This window comes from Plectropomus leopardus, chromosome 7 (assembly GCF_026936395.1).
Source record: "Plectropomus leopardus strain MGB_pleo_1.0 chromosome 7, ASM2693639v1, whole genome shotgun sequence".
NCBI lineage: Eukaryota > Metazoa > Chordata > Actinopteri > Perciformes > Serranidae > Plectropomus > Plectropomus leopardus.
In genome coordinates this window covers 7,862,598-7,882,634 of record NC_142182.1, presented here as the reverse complement: position 1 = coordinate 7,882,634, position 20,037 = coordinate 7,862,598, and the positions used below count along the sequence as shown (strand labels likewise).

The 20,037-nt window shown below is 38.2% G+C and overlaps 1 protein-coding gene across 5 annotated transcripts in view; it reads right to left on the bottom strand.

The window, feature by feature from the left end:
- Positions 1-3,750: 3,750 nt before the first annotated feature.
- The window catches only part of kiaa1549la (KIAA1549-like a), a 121,017-nt gene continuing 104,730 nt past the window's right edge, over positions 3,751-20,037 (bottom strand). For 4 of the 5 annotated variants that reach the window (XM_042495435.2, XM_088079783.1, XM_088079784.1 and 1 more), the window contains 9 exons: positions 18,852-19,072; positions 16,904-17,036; positions 14,930-15,171; positions 14,537-14,705; positions 12,197-12,294; positions 10,034-10,179; positions 9,787-9,941; positions 9,602-9,674; positions 3,751-7,716 (listed from right to left, as the gene is read on the bottom strand). In XM_042495435.2, coding sequence (XP_042351369.1) covers positions 9,645-9,674; positions 9,787-9,941; positions 10,034-10,179; positions 12,197-12,294; positions 14,537-14,705; positions 14,930-15,171; positions 16,904-17,036; positions 18,852-19,072 — 1,194 coding nt within the window. In that variant the 3' untranslated portion in view covers positions 3,751-7,716; positions 9,602-9,644. The remainder of the gene's footprint in view (positions 7,717-9,601; positions 9,675-9,786; positions 9,942-10,033; positions 10,180-12,196; positions 12,295-14,536; positions 14,706-14,929; positions 15,172-16,903; positions 17,037-18,851; positions 19,073-20,037) is intronic. The other variant, XM_088079780.1, reaches the window with a different exon arrangement.

Genomic DNA, 20,037 nt, shown 5'->3' with positions numbered 1-20,037 from the left:
TTGTTATAGCTCGTACAGACGTATTATAATATAGCATGTTGGAGAAAGAGTAAAAAAAAGCCAAAAACATCATAATTTAGCATGTCAAAAAAATTGTCAAAAACCACATAGTATAGTATGGCGAAAATCTCAAATTTGGACTTTCCCAAAAAATGGCTAGAAACAGCTTATTATAGCTCGTACAGACGCGTTATAGCATTGCATGTTGAAAAAAAGAGTGAAAAAAGGCCAAAAATGTCATAATTTAGCATGTCAAAAAAATTGTCAAAAGACGCATAGTATAGTATGGCGAAAATCTCAAATTTTGACTTTTCCAAAAAATGGCTGAAAACAGCTTATTATGGCTCGTAGTTACACGTTATAGCATAGCGTGTTGAAAAAAAGAGTCAAAAAAGGCCAAAAATGTTAGAATTTAGCTTGCCAAAAAAACTGTCAAAAAACGCATAGTATAGTATGGCGAAAATCTCAAATTTGGACTTTCCCAAAAAATGGCTAGAAACAGCTTATTATAGCTCGTACAGACGCATTATAATATAGCATGTTGGAGAAAGAGTCAAAAAATGCCAAAAACGTCATAATTTAGCATGTCAAAAAAATTGTCAAAAACCGCATAGTATAGTATGGCGAAAATCTCAAATTTGGACTTTTCCAAGAAATGGCTGAAAACAGCTTATTATGGCTCATAGTTACACGTTATAGCATAGCGTGTTGAAAAAAAGAGTCAAAAAAGGCCAAAAATGTTAGAATTTAGCATGCCAAAAAAATTGTCAAAAACCGCATAGTATAGTATGGCGAAATCTCAAATTTGGACTTTTCCAAAAAATGGCTAGAAACAGCTTATTATAGCTCGTACAGACGTATTATAATATAGCATGTTGGAGAAAGAGTAAAAAAAGGCCAAAAACATCATAATTTAGCATGTCAAAAAAATTGTCAAAAACCGCATAGTATAGTATGGCGAAAATCTCAAATTTGGACTTTCCCAAAAAATGGCTAGAAACAGCTTATTATAGCTCGTACAGACGCGTTATAGCATTGCATGTTGAAAAAAAGAGTGAAAAAAGGCCAAAAATGTCATAATTTAGCATGTCAAAAAAATTTTCAAAAACCGCATAGTATAGTATGGCGAAAATCTCAAATTTGGACTTTTCCAAAAAATGGCTAGAAACAGCTTATTATAGCTCGTACAGACGTATTATAATATAGCATGTTGGAGGAAGAGTAAAAAAAAGGCCAAAAACATCATAATTTAGCATGTCAAAAAAATTTTCAAAAACCGCATAGTATAGTATGGCGAAAATCTCAAATTTGGACTTTCCCAAAACATGGCTAGAAACAGCTTATTATAGCTCGTACAGATGCGTTATAGCATTGCATGTTGAAAAAAAGAGTCAAAAAAGGCCAAAAATGTTAGAATTTAGCATGCCAAAAATTTTTTCAAAAAACGCATAGTATAGTATGGCGAAAATCTCAAATTTTGACTTTTCCAAAAAATGGCTGAAAACAGCTTATTATGGCTCGTAGTTACACGTTATAGCATAGCGTGTTGAAAAAAAGAGTCAAAAAAGGCCAAAAATGTTAGAATTTAGCATGCCAAAAAAATTGTCAAAAAACGCATAGTATAGTATGGCGAAAATCTCAAATTTGGACTTTTCCAAAAAATGGCTAGAAACAGCTTATTATAGCTCGTACAGACGTATTATAATATAGCATGTTGGAGGAAGAGTAAAAAAAAGGCCAAAAACATCATAATTTAGCATGTCAAAAAAATTTTCAAAAACCGCATAGTATAGTATGGCGAAAATCTCAAATTTGGACTTTTCCAAAAAATGGCTAGAAACAGCTTATTATAGCTCGTACAGACGCGTTATAGCATTGCATGTTGAAAAAAAGAGTGAAAAAAGGCCAAAAATATTAGAATTTAGCATGCCAAAAAAATTTTCAAAAAACGCATAGTATAGTATGGCAAAAATCTCAAATTTTGACTTTTCCAAAAAATGGCTGAAAACAGCTTATTATGGCTCGTAGTTACACGTTATAGCATAGCGTGTTGAAAAAAAGAGTCAAAAAAGGCCAAAAATGTTAGAATTTAGCATGCCAAAAAAATTTTCAAAAACTGCATAGTATAGTATGGCGAAAATCTCAAATTTTGACTTTTCCAAAAAATGGCTAGAAACAGCTTATTATAGCTCGTACAGACGCGTTATAGCATTGCATGTTGAAAAAAAGAGTGAAAAAAGGTCAAAAATGTCATAATTTAGCATGTCAAAAAAATTTTCAAAAACTGCATAGTATAGTATGGCGAAAATCTCAAATTTGGACTTTCCCAAAAAATGGCTAGGAACAGCTTATTATAGCTCGTACAGACGCGTTATAGCATTGCATGTTGAAAAAAAGAGTGAAAAAAGGCCAAAAATGTCATAATTTAGCATGTCAAAAAAATTTTCAAAAACCGCATAGTATAGTATGGCGAAAATCTCAAATTTTGACTTTTCCAAAAAATGGCTGAAAATAGCTTATTATATCTCGTACAGACACGGTATAGCATAGCATGTTGGACAAAAAGGCCAAAAACGTCATAATTTAGCATGTCAAAAAAATGGTCAAAAACCGCATAGTATACTATGGCGAAAATCTCAAATTTTGACTGTTCCAAAAAATGGCTGAAAACAGCTTGTTATGGCTCGTAGAGAGACATTATAGTAAAGCTTGTTGAAAAAAAGAGTGAAAAAAGGCCAAAAATTTCCGACACAGAAATATTGATACTGAGCGCATCAGCAAAATGTTCACTGACAACGTAGCCCTATTTCATTTTACAAAAAAACTGAAAATCTTGTAATGCTCTATCTACTCATGGCCCTTGAAAGTCAAAACTTCCTATTCACATAGTTGATTGCTTTTGACTGGACAGTACTACTGATGTTTCTGAGCAACCTATTTGCACATTACTAAGACATTTCTCCAGTTCTTACAGTGAAACCCAATTAATTAATTCTGATGCTATTTACTAAGATCTTTTGTGATGGATTCACAAAGAGCTGGTGCAGCCCAGTCCTGGAGAGCTGATCTCTCCTTCATTTTGACACAGTAGCAAAGGACTAAGCATATAACAGCCTCTATCTGAGTTATTTTCTTCATATTCAAAATTCTCTATTTTAAAAAAGTCAATCAATAAGCTTGTATACTACAATTTAAAGGGCTTAAAAACAGGGGTGGATGTACTGTGATTCATGACTGTAATTTAGAATCAGTCCTCCTCACCACAGTCAGATTTCCTCCTGTTGACTAACAGTGTGCTTGTGTCTGAAGAGTTGAGGACACTGACAGGAGGCTGTTACTGCAGCTCAGCTTTCATCTCAGGGACAGAATTATTCTCCAAACATGTTTTATTCATGAAGCAACTGCCTCACCTTTAAACAGAATGTATTTTCTTTCTTTTGCATGTGGCTGCCAGCACAAACAACACAAATATGAACAGACACATACTTTTGATCACTTAACTCTATTTTAACTTTAATTTTCAGATGTTGGAGGACTGATTGATGCAGCGCCCAAATGAGCACTGAAGATAAAGTCTGTACTGTATGTGTCTGCCTCCCTCTAGTGGTCATAAGACTGATCTATATACAATATTTCATGCAGAGCAGCTCCTCAGTTAATAATATTGCCTTTACATCAACAAGGCAGTACATTGTAGCACAAATATTTTGTTAAAAAAAATGTGAAAAGAAAGACAACCACAAGACCCAATAACTGTAATTTGCCTTTATTGTTTAAATTCACCAAAAAGTTTTCTGCATAACTACATCCAACAGCATTCATTGTTGTCGTCACTATGACCTCATCAACCCTCAGTGACGATAACGTGACATCATCAGCGCCGCCACGATGTCATAACATCATGAAGTGGCTCAAACGGCAGAAAAAAACTACTGACAGTCAGCCCATCCCCGAGTCCGTCATCAATAAAAGCGTCTCGCCGCTACCCGTGTAAAGCACAAACATTGCACATCAACTTACAGCATAGCATCAAGTCTCCTTCTTTAATTACTGCTTAAAAACCAAAATCCCACCCACCCCTCTTTCAACATGAAGTCAAATAAAATGATAAACATGAGTGGAAATGTTTTTTTTTTTTTCAGTCAGACATGGGTTTATACATTGAGTTAAATAGCTGCTGTAGATCTCCAGTGATGATAATGAGGATTTAAAACACCAATAGCACCGTGTGCGCCTATAATGCTCCAGTACTGTTATCTCATACCTTTGCTTTCTTTTCCCTTAATACCCACATCTAATATTTATTATGCCAAGGCCCATATTTAGAGGAGGAAGAATTTTTTCAACAATGTCGAAATTGGAAAAGAATACTTCTTATCCGTGCTACTTTCTAGATACAGGCTTTGTATGTAGATATATTCTCATGTTGATTTTCTCTTTGGAATTTAAAATGGAAGTCATAAGCCTAGAGGCAGGGCTGTAGAAGATTGAAGAAATACTGTGGTCAGAAGTATAAATTCCCCCAATGTACCCCGACCTCAAAAAGTTTTGGATTGGTGTTACTTTTTCCACAATTTCTATATCAATTTACCTATCAAAACAAATTTCTGTAAATTTGACCTCTTTACATAACTGTCACAATGGTCTGAATGCTACTTTTTAAAACAAGAATTATTATTTAGCCTCAACAGTCACAATTAAGAATTTTTTAAAAATATCAGCTTCAATACTATGGTTGTATAAAGAGACCTTTATACAACAGTGAGAGAAGAGAGAACAGTGTTGAACGTGGGGCCCCGTTTATTCCTATGAAAGTTGCTCAGTGCAGCATGAAGCCAAAATGGTTCAACTGCCACGTATAAAACTACCTGGATGATCTGAAAATGATCAGAACTACTTCCGCACTGGGCCGCCCAGAGAGCTGTGCACCAGAGATTTAAGGTGGCTGAGCAATGCAGAGTGCGGCAAAGCATGTAACGTTTGCCGGCTGAGTCGCAGTGTAGCGCTCTGCTAACTTGAATGGGGAAAAAAATAATTTAATTGTGCAGCTCTTCTGGACTTTTAAAATATTATCTGGCTGAATTTATCAATTCCTGATAAGAAAACGGGTCCATTCACCGGACGTTTTGATGCTAAAAAATAATCTCCCATTGATTTGTAGACATCTCTTTCGCCATGTAAGTCAATGGGAAAAAGTCTTCTGCCAACTAGGGCATCACATGACTGTGTCCTGTCTGTGGTCACCAGTAGCTACGGCCCTGTCTACGGATCCAAAAAAGTGTCTGTTTATTTAGCTGAAAAAGGATATTCAAAACTCTCTTGCTTTGATTATGCATTTATGGTTTCATCTTAGTTGAAAGGTTGTAGGATTTCTGGGAGTGTTTCATGCTAAACAACAGCGTTTTTTTGCATTGATTCTGCTCTTTTCTGCCCAGGTTTGGGCTTTTTATAAAAGTGCTCATTTCATGTTAAACTACCAAACCTCTCTTTATATTTCTATCTATACTAATTCTCTATCCCATGCCTCATAATGTCATATTTAATATACTCTCATTTGGTATCATTTGCCACTTTAACATAACACTGTTTATGTTAGCTGTTTTACGTCCACTTGGTGAAGTTAACATATGGCTATAATCTCCTTTAGTACCATCGAAATGATGAGGAGCCTTACAAACAGTGTGCGCACAGATTTCCAGTTATCCTCAGAAAAAATGAGGTTAAATATAATTTAGACTGTGACATTCTTTGTACTAAAAATTGCATTATTTCAACTATTATGGCTATTTCAGCTTTCTTCAAACATAAATAATACTGTAAATGCAGGGTAACATCTGCCTTTTCACTGCACGTCACTTAAAACACTCCATCTGCTCCTTTAGTAATATGTTTTCTGTAATATTTTCTCTTAGTTATAGTATGAAAAAAGATGATCCAGATGGTACTGAAATGTTTGTATCCTTCAGAAAGTTAAGGAGTTTCAAAAACAGTCCATCATCGTAAACGTAGTGGAAATAAAATAAAAATGGCATCAGAAAAATGTCAAGCGAAGTATCCCTCCCACATTACTTGCATAAATCTCTTCGTTAAATCATCTGCTATATACAGTAATACATTTAATCGTTACATATGCGGCTCATGTGAGCCCGGCGAGTCTCGTGAACAGTACTATACCATAGTCCAATGTCCAGATATTCATCCCTCTTAATCAAGACCGAATGAACCAAAAGTCAAATTTCCTTATACAGTAGAATACAGTAGACACCTTTCAAGTAAAAGAACTGTTTTTCTAAGAATACTGGTGTGTTCACATATTCGGAACAGACCTGAGTCAAACCAGAATTGAAATCAGTTGAAATTTATGTCATCATAAAGTAAATGTTTTAATCTTTTGCCTTTTGTGAGGAGTCAGACAAACCCCCAGCAGCTGCAAAGCTACAAAACACACAAGTGCATGTGAGTAGGACTTCAATTGGAATAGTTGACCCAGGCCTGCCAAATGATTAGCAGACAAAAACTTCATAATCAAATGGTCGACAGAACATAGTGACTAATTCCTGTTTTCATTGCTGAATCTGATGAAGGAAAAAAGTAAACGAAGTAAATTCTTTTTTAAAAGTACAGAAATGCCATCATAACCACAGACAACTAAGCCGCCGATTTCTCTGTTTTGAAGAATTTTTTTTGCATTGAAATAAGGTGAGTGAAAGAGAAACACTCACTACGTCTTTTTTTTTTGTACAGTAATCCATTGATAATCATCAATGCACAAAAGTAAAAGACAAAAGCACACAAATATCCAAAAACTGAAATTGAGACAGCTCAAGACGAGATTTTTTTTTTTTTTCCCTTTTCCTTTGAATTTTTTTCCTCACTTAAGTTTAAAATACACATATTAACCAGCTGTAGAAGGTTTACATACAGTAGGAATTTGGATTCATCAAAAAAAAAAAAAAAGAAAAAAGCACAGTTTTAAGTCAGTCCAGCTTTCCTGGCTTTATGGTGGAAATCAGGGACAAGTCCAGGATGGTCCAGTCCAGTCCAGTTCAGAGGAGGAGCAGACTACTGGCCATGGCTGAGGCACTACCGTACTGATAACGCAGCGCTGTGTGTGCCATCGTGTGCTGGGGCAGATGGCAGTTACTGTATGATGATTGCTGGGGCAGAGAACTAGTCACACTGTACTGTACTCACCCTGCTCATCCACACTGCATGTGTGTGTTGTCACGCAGGGAAGCACAGTACAGCTTCACGCAGCTCAGCTCAGTTCAGTTCAGTTCAGCAGTGTGAGGGGCCTCTTGCTGTACAACAGTGGTCACCACAGAGGAGGCAGTCTACATAGAGATTCTGACTAGGAGCCCAGAGAGGGTCCAGTGGGGCCAGTGAGGCCAGGGGCTCAGGGAGCAGAGAGAGTTATGGCTGAACATTTAAGTTGGATTGGATTTAAGCTTTGACCAGTTGAGAGGGCTTATGGGACAGAGGAGGTGTGGAGGATAAGAAACGCTTTGAGCTGCAGACGAGGCAGGCGGAGAGAGGACAGACTAAGGTCAGCCCAGTGGAGAGAGGGGAAACTGGGGATACGGTGGGGGCGGAGGGAAGTCCAATGGTAATGAATAAATCAGACAGGAGGAAGGCCTGGCCGAAGTAAAGGAGGGGTGATAAAGCTCCAGAGAGTTTTCAGTGAGAGGGAGGTCCTCTGCCCGTCCAAAGAGACACCTGGACAAAAAAAATTTGAGCACATATGACTGACTGGCCCCTTCCATTACAGACTCAGGTACTATTTTCACTCAGAATCTGCTATTAGTGCAGAGAGGTAGTTCAGTACAAGTCTGAGCACACCAGGATTTAAGATGGCAAAGTCGCATCGAGTTCAACTGCGGTGAGCTAGATGTGGAAATTTAACGGTGCTGCCCTCTGAGGGGACAGGAGCTGTCAAGTACAAAATAGGGGAAGCTATCATAGCTTAGCCATGTAGGCTACTTTACAGAAGGGTGCTGGTAATAGGCATCATCCACGATGTATCCCATTACTCTTTTGGTAACCGGTTGGACTCCACTTTGTTTTTTCCTTGTTATGATTGGCACATATGGGTGATGCTATCAAGAGCCAGTGTTTGACATGTCCATTCAGGGCTACTATAGAAAACGATGGCGAATTCCCTAAAAGAGGATCTGTTCTGTATGTAGATATAAACAGCTCATTCTAAGGTAATGAAAACACAACGATTCTTATTTCTAGGTGATTATACATTATTGAAAACATTGTTATGCGTGTACCATTTTCTGCCACTAGATGCTGCTAAATCCTACACGCTGGACCTTTAATGTCCTGCTGAATTGCTGTTATGGAGTGTCCCCTCAATTTAATTCGTATCAGTTTTTGGTATATTTTTTTGGTACACTACACCACTGAAGGCTGCTCTGCAATCTAAACTCCAAAAGGAATCATGTTTTTGCTGTCTGGATGGTATAAGTCGTCATAGTTTTTAAGACCAGGGAAAATCAACAATGCAAACAAAACAAACATTCAACTACAACAACAAAAATATTGGCTGATTTAAAGTGATGTCTTTGAAGACTTTGATGGTTTTGAATTATTACAGTAATTGTCACTTGTTATTTGTTGTAACTTAAAACAGTTGGTTTCCAGGCTGCCTTCAATTTTTACGTTGACTACATTTAAAAGACAAGTTAAATCATTACAAAATTAGCTCAACCTATCTTCTCAAATTTGGTCAACCTAAAATTTTAAGGTGGCCTTAGCTTCAAGCTAAACCAATAAGTTTCTTTTTTACATTGCAACATGGAACTTGTTGTATTATAATATACACACCGTATTTTGAACGCTTCAGAGCATTTCAACCAAAAATAAATTGGTTCGCAGCCCGAAAAGTTGGTTCCCAGCTGGAACCAAAAAAGTAGCATTTGCATTTTTACCCTCAAGTGCAAACCATTAGTCAGCATGTCAGATTCTCAATATGGAAAGAACTTGCAAGGAATAGTCTTCCATATCTTTACATCATTATTAGTTGTTAAATGCTTGTTTTCTGGATCAAAACAAGTATCTTTAGTAAAAGAACAAAAGCTCACCTGTAATCAATATCTGCCATCTTGCTACTAAAGTTTACATCACATTGTGCATTATGCAATGCCCTCCATTGCTGACACATCTGTGATTACAACCAAAACTGGTGGAAACACTGGCCGGTTCTTGAACAGAACCAGTTTAAGACCCAGCTGGTGTTTCCACCAGAACTAATTTGGTGGAAAATAGGTATAAAAAGGACACAAAACATGTCAAAAGACTTCTTTACAGTTTAGATTTTCAATTGTTACCTGCCAGCATCGCAACCTGACTTCAATATAATATAAAGGCTGATCATGTCATTTGTTTCAGTTATTGACGGTTGAGCACTCGTCATTGTTTCATCCTTATATTAATAGTTTTGAAATACTATATAAATATTGTTATGTTATCAGATTTTTCACCAAAAGTATTCTGCTGTCTTGAGGTATAAATATTTTTAGTATGAAAAATACCTTTGCTTATTATATACGAGCATGATAACATAACATAGCAGTGCAGAGATTGTTTGACCCACCGAGCTATCGGCTGTTTCCACTCAGTGTCGCAGGCAAATGACTTCAGCAGATGGTTTCAAGATGACGTGAGTTCTGCGGGGAGAAGAGAGTAGTTGCTTCACACATTGAAAACCATCTGGAACAGAAAGTTTTTGCAGCTTGTCATGTATTAAGCTACATTATCCTGTAGATGTGTGTGTCTCACCGGTGTGTCGTTCCACTGCCGTGGCAGGTCCTCTGGCTCAGGTGGGTAGGACATCCAGGACGGGCTACGGTATGAGGATGGGGGTGACATGACAAAGTAGTCCGAGTAGCCCGGGCGGTTGGCAGATATCGCGTAGACTGCTGTGATTGGGTTTCCTGTGAGATGTGAAGATGGATTTAGTAAATGACTGAATGTCAGTTATCGTAGCTACCGTCTTACATTTAAACAGCCCACCAGTCTGTCATACCTGAGTAGGTGCTGATGGACTGGTCGACTGTGACAGCAGGGAAGGGGGTCCTGGACAGCGGCAGGTATGGGGCGCCGTTGTGCTGCTGGGCCTGCAGGTCTGAGGCCTCTGACACACGCGGCTTCAGACTAACATCAGGGGTGGAACTGTTAAAGGAGGGACAGATGTTGACCTCATAAAGTCATCACATGACAAGGAAACAAACTAGTATGCTTTTAACAGCAGTTGCTGAATACAGCAGCACAAAACTGAAGCTCCAAGTTTGGAGATCAGCTGGGATATGAGGTCAAATATGAGGTGGAACGAACAGGTTAAAATGTGTTTTACATAGGTGACAGTTTGAGAACCAGTGCTATACACTGCTAAATATGGGCTGAATACATTAAAAAGAGAATCCGTTAAACAAGGCCTGTAACAGGCCTCATGTAGATTTCAAGCATATTACATTATTACAGTATGACATGACGGGAAGAGAAAGGGGATGCAAATGTGTAAAATTGTTTTGTTTTTTTTGTCATATGACTGTAAGTAGTTTTATTTGTACAAACTGTGTTAGGATTTTAAGGGTAAAATCATAATCAAACACTGCACTAAAGGCAAAAATCTGGTCAAAGCAAGCACACTTCCTAAATATGTGGATTTTAATCTGCTGCCATGAAAATAAACACAAGTAAAAAATAAAAATTCTGGGAATCCATGTGTTCAGCCACCTAGGTTTACTCCCAGTCAGTAGTTAAACCCAGATAAATATTCACATGCTGATTCCAGTTCATTAAGACTTTTTTATTCTTATGATTTTTTTCCCACTTTTTGGGCAACAAAAATAAAGGATCTAATGTTTTCCCAGCAGAATTGTTTTCCTGGTAAAACGGAGAAGACCATGCATTTGAAAGTAGAGCACAAGTAGAACTAAAAATGTGAAAAATCCAAACAAGTACTAAAAAATCTTTTTGATGTCTGGTTGAAATTTCAGGGTATTTTAATTTTATTTTTTTATATTATTAATTTTATTATTTTTTTATAGTCATGACATTACCATCTGAAAACTCTTAGCAAAGTCTGCATTCCAAAGCCTCTCTGTGTATACCATAATTTTACATTTGTTAACATAACAGGCTTTGCTATTTTCCTTTTCCATCTCGTGTACATCTCTGCACTGTAGTAATACAACTACAACTACAAAATACAACTGTACATGTTACACTTGAGTAGGAGACTGGAAGACAAGTGATGTCATTGCCAGGGCTCACGACCATAATGCACTATGCACGCTGATGTCTAACAGTGCATACTAAATAGAAATTAAATGCTGCACTCTTCCTCCCTGTGGGCTCAGAGGAACTGATACATGACGAGCTGACTTATTAAATATGAACACAATTCTGTTTCTGGGTTCAACGGTCACACACACATAATTGTAATAAAATCAGCACTAATTAAAGAATTTTAAAATTAACAATGTCAACACATTGTTGTTTCTGCATTATATCTAAATAATATGTTGTCATTTTCCTGCAGTGTGCCTCTTGGTCTGCAGCACAGCTGGAACATGTTTGCTCGTCGGTGTTATTTTCTCAGTTTTTCCACTAGATGGCAAACATGCCCCTCTGTGAAATCCACATCAGGGGAACAGTCAATCACTCTCTGCAGTGCTACAGTGCCCAGCAACATGGTGCACACAGCAACAGCATTTAAATGAAGAAGCTGCTCAGTTCAAATGATGCACACTAACATATGGGCCTGAGAGAGGGAAGAGTGTGGAGCAGATAGAGAGCGGATGTGGAGGGCAATTGGTTCAATTGATGCTCATTAATATTCTGTAGCTTTGTTTTTTAACTCTGCATTCTCCTGTACACTCGCTACTAATAAATTACATATTCATTGAGTACAGTGATTAGTCCCTGCGGTGCATTTTGATAGGCTGAGAATGCTGAGGAATGCTTTTCAAATTCAAACATTTCCTTTGATTCTCAACAGCACAGTGGATGTTTTGCTACCTGGTTACTAAAGCGTTTAGTCCATATCTTGTCCTTTACGACATGTACTGTGTTTTATCCATATGTTTGTTTAGATTTTTTCTTTGTTTGTGTTTTTTTTTTTTTAAATTTATTTTCCCATTCAGGTGTCTGTAGTCTCATATTTGTGTGTGCATGCATGTGTTACCGTCGTATTGAGGTCCCAGGTGGTGGTCCTGGTCTTGAGGGGATCAGTGGCGGTGGAGACCCAATGCCCATATCAGGAAGCTGGGTGAACCGAAAACCCTGCGGAAGCCACAAATGTAACTTAGACACATATTTAACAAGCGTCTGGACTCTACATAGTGCAAATAATAATAATAAAAAAACAGTAGTTGAAGGAACAATAAACAGATCTCAACAAAAAAAGAGGCCCAGAAAATCAGATGGGTGTCTGATCAGAGCAAAACAGAAGATAAATACAGATTCAGGCTGTATAAGGCTTGTTTTTATTTGTTGGTGGGTGTTCAATCCTCAATCTCTTTAATCTGTGTAAAGCTTCTCCCTTGCCGATCAGCTGTTGGCAATGTTCACACTGTGAGCACTTACGGCAGCTTTTCGGTCCAACCTCTCTGTACGAATCTGTGTGCAAATATCTGAAAGCATCCACTGAGTGCTGTAGTGAGGTAAGGATGCTGGTTTTTACAAAATGTAGCATTGCGATGCATTGCCCTTTCTACAGATAACAGTGCGAGCAAAAATCTATACAGCTGAACACCTTAATATGCAGGGGAGCCTAAATATGTAAACTAAACATAACAGGCTCAAAGGAGCTTTATTTTGGATTTTCTTTTTTTATTAGGCAACTTTGAACTTGCTCTGCATCGTTTTACTAGTATGCAGCTTTATGATTTGGTCACTGAATGACCTTGTGAAATAATGTAAAAGCTAAAATGCTGATTTTTCAAGTTGTGAAGTAGCAGAGTACATTAACGCGAGTACTCAACTTTGTGGAAGTACAATTTTAAAGTACTTGTACTTAAACATTCTCATTTTGTGCAACACTGTTCTTTCCCAAGAGAAATATGGTGCTTCTTATTTCATAACTTTGTATCCAAACCCAATAATAACAACCAGGTGGCTATAAATAGTTAATGTACAGATTCTGATTTTACACACAAAATTTAAGCTATAAATTATAAGAAATTGTTACAAACCAGAAGATAGTTAAGTCTGACATAGACTTGTTCAATTATTAACTTATAATTTATTATTCTAAACTGATTCGTTAAACTCATGCATTATTTTGATACTTCTAAACTAGCCATTAATAATAAACAGTGGAATAAATGACTAGGTGTCACGTAGTGTTTTGACAATACTGGAATTACTCATTTAAATAACAATAGCTTGAAAAATATCGATATTCAATGCTTTTTTTCACTTTTTCAAACATTAACATTGAGCGAGTGAAAATGTGCATCTGGCACTGGTACTGAAAATGAGAGACACAGTTTCACATATTCATGATCAATATGTACTGATAAATACATATTTTCTGACAATAGTGTTATGCAAAAGATGTCGGTTTTGTTTTTTTCGCCACAAACTTTACTTTTTTGGTTCACTCTAACAAAAACCCACTGACCAGCACAAAACAGAAGACAAAGTTAGTGACTTAATGTTGAACAAAAATTAGCTGCTAAAGAACCAGATATTTTTCCTAAGAGATGATGGAGACCAAAACAGAGATAAAAGAAGTGTGAAAATTGGACTTGCATTTGCTGGTGAACACAAACACCCTCCAAATGAATGCTAATTTTTCTCAGTTTCAGTTTTTTCAATTTGTTGGCAGGCACTTAAGTCACACAGGTTGTATACAGTCTATAATTTGTCCTGACAACTTTAGGTTAATATGTCAGTTACATGTTTACAGCTTGTGGACAAAAAAATAATATTAATATTTAATATTATTTTTATTAATATTTTCATACTTTTTTTTATATTTTGTGCGACATTTATTGCCTTTTTGATAGAGCAGCTGGAGCGACAGGCCAGGTGGGAGAGCGAAAGATGACAAGCAGCAAAAGGAACCCAGGCCAGAGCCCAAGGACTCAGCCCATATGGGCCGCACGCTCTACCAGTTAAACTATTTATCTCATTTTAGAGCAAAATGACAATAATGAAAAATTTCACTTTTATTCTCATCTATTCCATAAGGTAAAATGCAGGCTCTTCACAGCTGCATAATGTGCCCCTTTTCTGCTTTGAATCTATATTTATTACACATCCTGTGCTGACTATCCTATCACAGTGAATGATTTTTATTGCTTTCTACTAAAGAAATGGTAAAACCAACTTGTTGAAAGCAAAATCTATCACATATTGTTGGAAATGTTGTAAGCACCACATCTGAAATTCCATTCAGCTCCACTGTATTGAGGTGGAGGCATTAATGTGAAAAGTAGATATCTTAAAACCTGGATTCATAATAACTAAAGACAAAATTTTGGGTGAATCAGCCCTTAGACACCCCTCTGGTGCTTACCGGTTTAGGCAGGCTACACTGGTGCATGTCCTCGTAGCCTGCACTCCTCTGCCTGCCGCCACAGGGATGGTTCATGGTCCCCGGGGCGCTGGTCACCCCGTCACTATAGTGGCTGGTGTGGGATGGGTTGTAGGCTCTGTGGGCATGGTGGTGGTGATGGTGGTGGCTGCTGATGAGAGGGAGAAAAAGAAAAAGTTGAGTCAACAGATACACACCTACTCATTTTAGTTTTCCTCTTTTACTTCGGTGTACTTGTGCAGACGTTCAGAAAAGTCTACTTTCTGAAAATCAGCTCGGGGTGAATCAGGGCACCTCTCGATTCATTCCTACACACTACTGTGAAACATGCAGATGTGTGGAGAAATAAATCATCTGTGAAAAATATAAATTTACTTGGTTGGAGGAGAAGGAGGGTCATGGTCCGGAGGTGCCAGGCTGAAGGCGTTGCCTAGCAACATATGCATCTGCGTGCGGACCTCATCAATGGATGGCTGGGAGCTGAGTGTGGAGGAGTCGGAGCCACGGTGAGCTTTCACCCCCAGGCTGCCATTCCCGGTGCCAGTAGATCCACCTCCGTAACCCAAAGAGCTCATCAGGCGGTCCACATTGGTCTCCTCAAACGGTTCCGGTTCACCCTGCAGAGCACACACACTCAGTCAGCAGGATACGGCGGCATCCACCAAATTGTCCATGAAGTGATGAGGACATGGACACCAAAATTACAAGCATTTCTGACAAATCTAATCACCATCTCTGACCACCCACTGAATGAACTTCTGTTTCTTAAGAAACAAATGCTCTGAGGGATATACAAAAGACTTTTGTGTTGACAGTTTTATTCAGTTCACGGAGAAGCTAAAACAACAGGCAGCACTCTCAAAAGTTAGTGAGGAATATTTACAGCCCATAGCAGCACAGTGTGAAAACACTGACTTAAATCCAACAATTAAAAGGCAACGTTTTGAACAGGTTTTGGAGAAAATCGTCTTGGCTATTTCGTTTTTTGCCTAAAATTTGAGAAGCAGAGACGGCCCACCATTTAATGCTGCAAACAGTTTTTTTTATAATCCATCACGCTTAAATTATTGTGCAAATTTCTGCAAAGCAACCAAGCCTCTTATGATGATATACCATCAGAAATTCAAAGTTTGGAAGGGAAGCCAATAACATCATAATCCTGGGTGTCCTCGCAACATTGAAATATCTCCCCTTAGGTTGTTTACATCACAGCTGCAAATAGCATTGTTTGTTGTTGCATTGTTTTCATCATTACAACAGGATACCACTAAAAAGTGCTAAACAGTTATAATAAATCATTACCCAAACACATTGCATCCCCTCACACACCTGTTTGCAATCCAAAACAGCACAAAAAAGAAGCAAGCAAACCAACAGTCGCCCCACAGCAACATAAACAGAGGTAAGGTGTGCATAGCAACCATCCTAAAGCGTGAAACCAAACTGCCCAGTAACATACCGCCTGTATCAGTGCACACAAACATACATGCTCCTGCACAAACACACTCTGTTCTCCTTGTGTCGTTTCCAACAGTTTGGCGCATCCAAGGCCATTAACCGCTATCGAGCCTCCCATCTGAATCCATGAATAGGCTATAATCATATTCAGAGTCATTGACATTCAGCTAGGTGGCACGGTCACTGCTGTTACCGTGGTGCAGCAGAGGAGCAGCAGAAAGAGATTTCACTCACACTCTCTCTATCTGTCCCCATTTTATCTGTCTTTCTTCCTCTCTTTGTCTTTTGCTGTCACTAAAATGAAGGAATCACTTTTTTTCTAATCTTTCTGTCATTTCCTCCCTTTCTTGTCTTACTCCCTCAACCTTTATCTCTCTGTTTGGTGCAGCTTTTATAAAGTTCATCGGAAGGTGATTTGATAATCCTCCGGGTGTGAGCTCACACCATCGGAGTCGGAGTAAAAGGCGGGAAGGAAAGGATTAAAGTTATAAATGCTCTCAGGAGATTATTTCAGTCGTTTGACAAAGTGGCAGAGCTTTACTTTGCCGCAACCGTCGTGTAAGATTTCTGGAAGAAGGATCCATCCACGGTTTCGTCATTGCTCTCTGTATGACTCACCTGGTCATAGGTCAGCCCTCAGCTGCTATTACAGTTTGTTACAGGAAACAACTTTCCTCAAAGCTTTGCATGCTCTTGCCGCTGGGTATTTTTCTGAATATCTCCTACAATAAATCCCCCCTAACATCTCACTTGGTCCTATTCTTTGCTTCAAATCACTAAATGTTCTTATTTCTTCTCCTGCATCTGACATGTTATTCTGTGCAACACTGACTTGTTTTCTGGCTCAGTGTTTACAACAAAGAACACTGACTGACATGACTTGTCACTCACATCATAGCCGTTGTTTCGGATGCCCCTCCTGGACCTCTCTCTCAGCACTAGCAGGTCCATCTCCGTCTCTACCGGGCTAGGGCTGCTCAGAGACTGACGGCTCCAATAAGTGGGCTCCCGTGGGTGGGAGTACCTGATGGACAAGAGTAAGCAAAAACACTCTAAACACTGTAACAGCTCAGGGCAACACTGTAGTTACTTATCCTCTGAGTCCAAACATGTCAACATTTACATTTCAGAATAAGTAAAAAAATTAAGGAGAATGGGAACACTGCTGCATTTGTCACTGTGTCGCTCAAAAGCAAAACTTTGAAATAAACTGACACAATGTCCTGCCAATCATAGTTACCCTCAATTTACTTTACTCTGGACACACGTTTTGTTTGGATTTATTTAATATGTTAGGATTTATTGCTCTCTGTTTTACTTGATTAATTTATTTTCAACAAATTCTTAAAGAAATGAAAATATACAAGAAAGAAGCCCAATGATGCGTGATTAATCTTTTAAAACCTGGACTGACATCAGTTTTCTTGCACTGGGTTCAGATGACTTTCAAGATTATTTATGTCTTTGAGCCCTGAGCACATTGGTTTGATGACTTTCGAAAAAATGGGGAAAAAGGCAATGAGCAACTTGGCTAGAAATCTTCTGCAAATTGCAAGAAATTAAAAATTCAGAAAATTATATCTTTAGAAAGATATTTCTTGAACACTTTTTCCAGGTCATTTCCTCATTTATTTTTTTTACCTTCATGTAATTTTTTTTTACATTTTTTTTCTACAATTGTTTTTGCGAGCAATAGGTTTCATCCTAGGTCTGGTGTCAACGTTTTATTTAAGTCTGTAGTGCAGAGATGCTGAGATACAGAAGAACTAGAAATGCTGACCAATCAGAGCAAACTGATCTTTATGGGAGGGGGACTTAAACAGATAGTCGCTAAAAGAGAGCGTCTCAGACAGGTAGTGAATACAGATGTTTCAGCACAGACAGTATAAGGAAAATTGTTTTCTGACCTTTAAATGAAGTAAACACAATCTAGAAAAAGCCTTAACAACAAGTATGAACCTGAAAATGAGCATCCGCAGATGTTCAGTTGTTCAAGTTCACACACGAGAAGGAAAATAAGTATTTTTCTTTGCCTGAACAGCAAATATAAAATGATTCCTGAACTGTGCAAAGGCGGAATATTGTTGAGACAAAACCGACACGTATCTGTATGAACTGTAAATATTAATGTGCTGACCAAAAATCACCCCTCACTACTCACTCGGTCCTTTTGTGTTGCTTAGCAACTACAGCTACACTTCTACAGTAGATCTGGAGTTCTTGGTGGAAAAGTTGTTAAGCACTTGAAGCAGTTATACTACTTAAATAATGATGAATTGAAATGGAACAAAACTAAAATTTTTCCTACGCTTCAATAATAAAATAGACACAGCTTTAATAGTGAAGTCTAATCCTTTAATTCTGGGACTGTCAAACATGTCTGCATAACTGTCGCAACATTTGGTGAGTTTAAGGTTGATTTTTTTTTTTTTTAATTATTGCTTTTTTTTTAACCATTTTTAGTGCAGTTATGGCCAATGATATCTCTGAGTAAAGGGACATTCTTAGGATTTGAATGATGACGAACATTAAATTATACTCATATTAAACAGCTCCTTTTAACTCTGGAGCCCCCCGAAAACTAACTCAGCTTTAAAAGTGAAGTCTAATCCTTTAATTTTGAGACTGTCAAACATCTCTGCATAACTGTCATACCATTTGGTGAGCTTGAGGTTGATTCTTTTGGGGTTTTTAACCATTTTTAGTGCAGTTACAGCCAAAGACACCTGTGATTTAAGGGACATTTTTATGATTGCTATAATGACGTACATTAAATTATAATCAGATTAAATAGCTCCTTTTTCTCTCTCTGGAGCTCCCTCTAAAACTGACTCCGAACCTCTTATGACATCCTGCGAAGGAGGCCCTCTTCTCCTCAGCGGTCATTGGCTCCTTGACCCCGTTGTCGTGCCGACTGTGTCTGGTGTCACGGTGGCTGTAACCATGGCTGCCACTTTCGGACAGAGAGAACTCTCCGTAGCCCTTCCTGCGGGCCTTCTGCCGCAGTTTGTTCCTGTAGTGCTCGATGTCAGACTTCTGCTTCAGCCCAACGTGGTTTGCCTGCAAACAATCATTCAAGTATTGAATTGAAGTAATCATAATTCCCATCCAGTTATGAACTGCTCATTTTTTTATGATGAACTGTAGAAATATTCTTGTCCAGACTTTCTGTGCCTCAGACAGATCAATGTGTTTTAGCAAACATTCCCTACAGCTCAATAATCAGACAGTGTGTCACGCCCTAAACATGATATTTTGTGCTAATGCTCATTCAATCAATTGCAGATGAGCTGGAAAATCAGAGAGCTCTCGAGGGGATTATTGATGTAAATTGATTGAGGGATAATTTATCATCAGAATAAGAAGGAAGAGTGTGAGGTAACAGGCTGGGTGGTCAGGAAAATGACAGAAGTAAGAGATTAGCGGGGGAGAGGAAGCATAGTAGCACAGCTACATTCAGCTGTAACACAATGTGTCCCAGAGGACTTGTAATGATAATACTACAGCACAGCGAGGGCAGCATAACAGACGCCTGAAAGTGAGGGCTGTAACATAAAGCCGTTGTTAACAATCTTATTTTGTCTGATGTGCCCCCATCAGAAAAAATAATGCCAGATGCAAACTAAAACTTTTGTGCTCTGTGTGTTCAGGACCTTCATGGCACGGCTCATCAAGAGGTGAACTTGTGGCGTCCTCTATTTTGGCGTGAGATCTGTTTGGGCAGTGTGTACCTCGCAGCACAAGCATGAGAGTTGGCGACCTTGATTTCTCTAATACCTTTAGCTAACTATCTACCACTCTAGCTAATTATCGTTTAGCTTTTAATTAACTGATCAACTATTTCTGGACTATATTTATCAGAGTAAGGGCGTGGCTAGGGTGTGACACTGCACATATTTTTCCTTGATCCTCCTTGCATGACGCTTCCTACACCATAAATAACCATATTTCACCGTTTCAGGTTATGATTAATGATGGGATTTTTGAGATTAAAAAAAGCATGAAGATTTGGGAGTTCTGGGGGT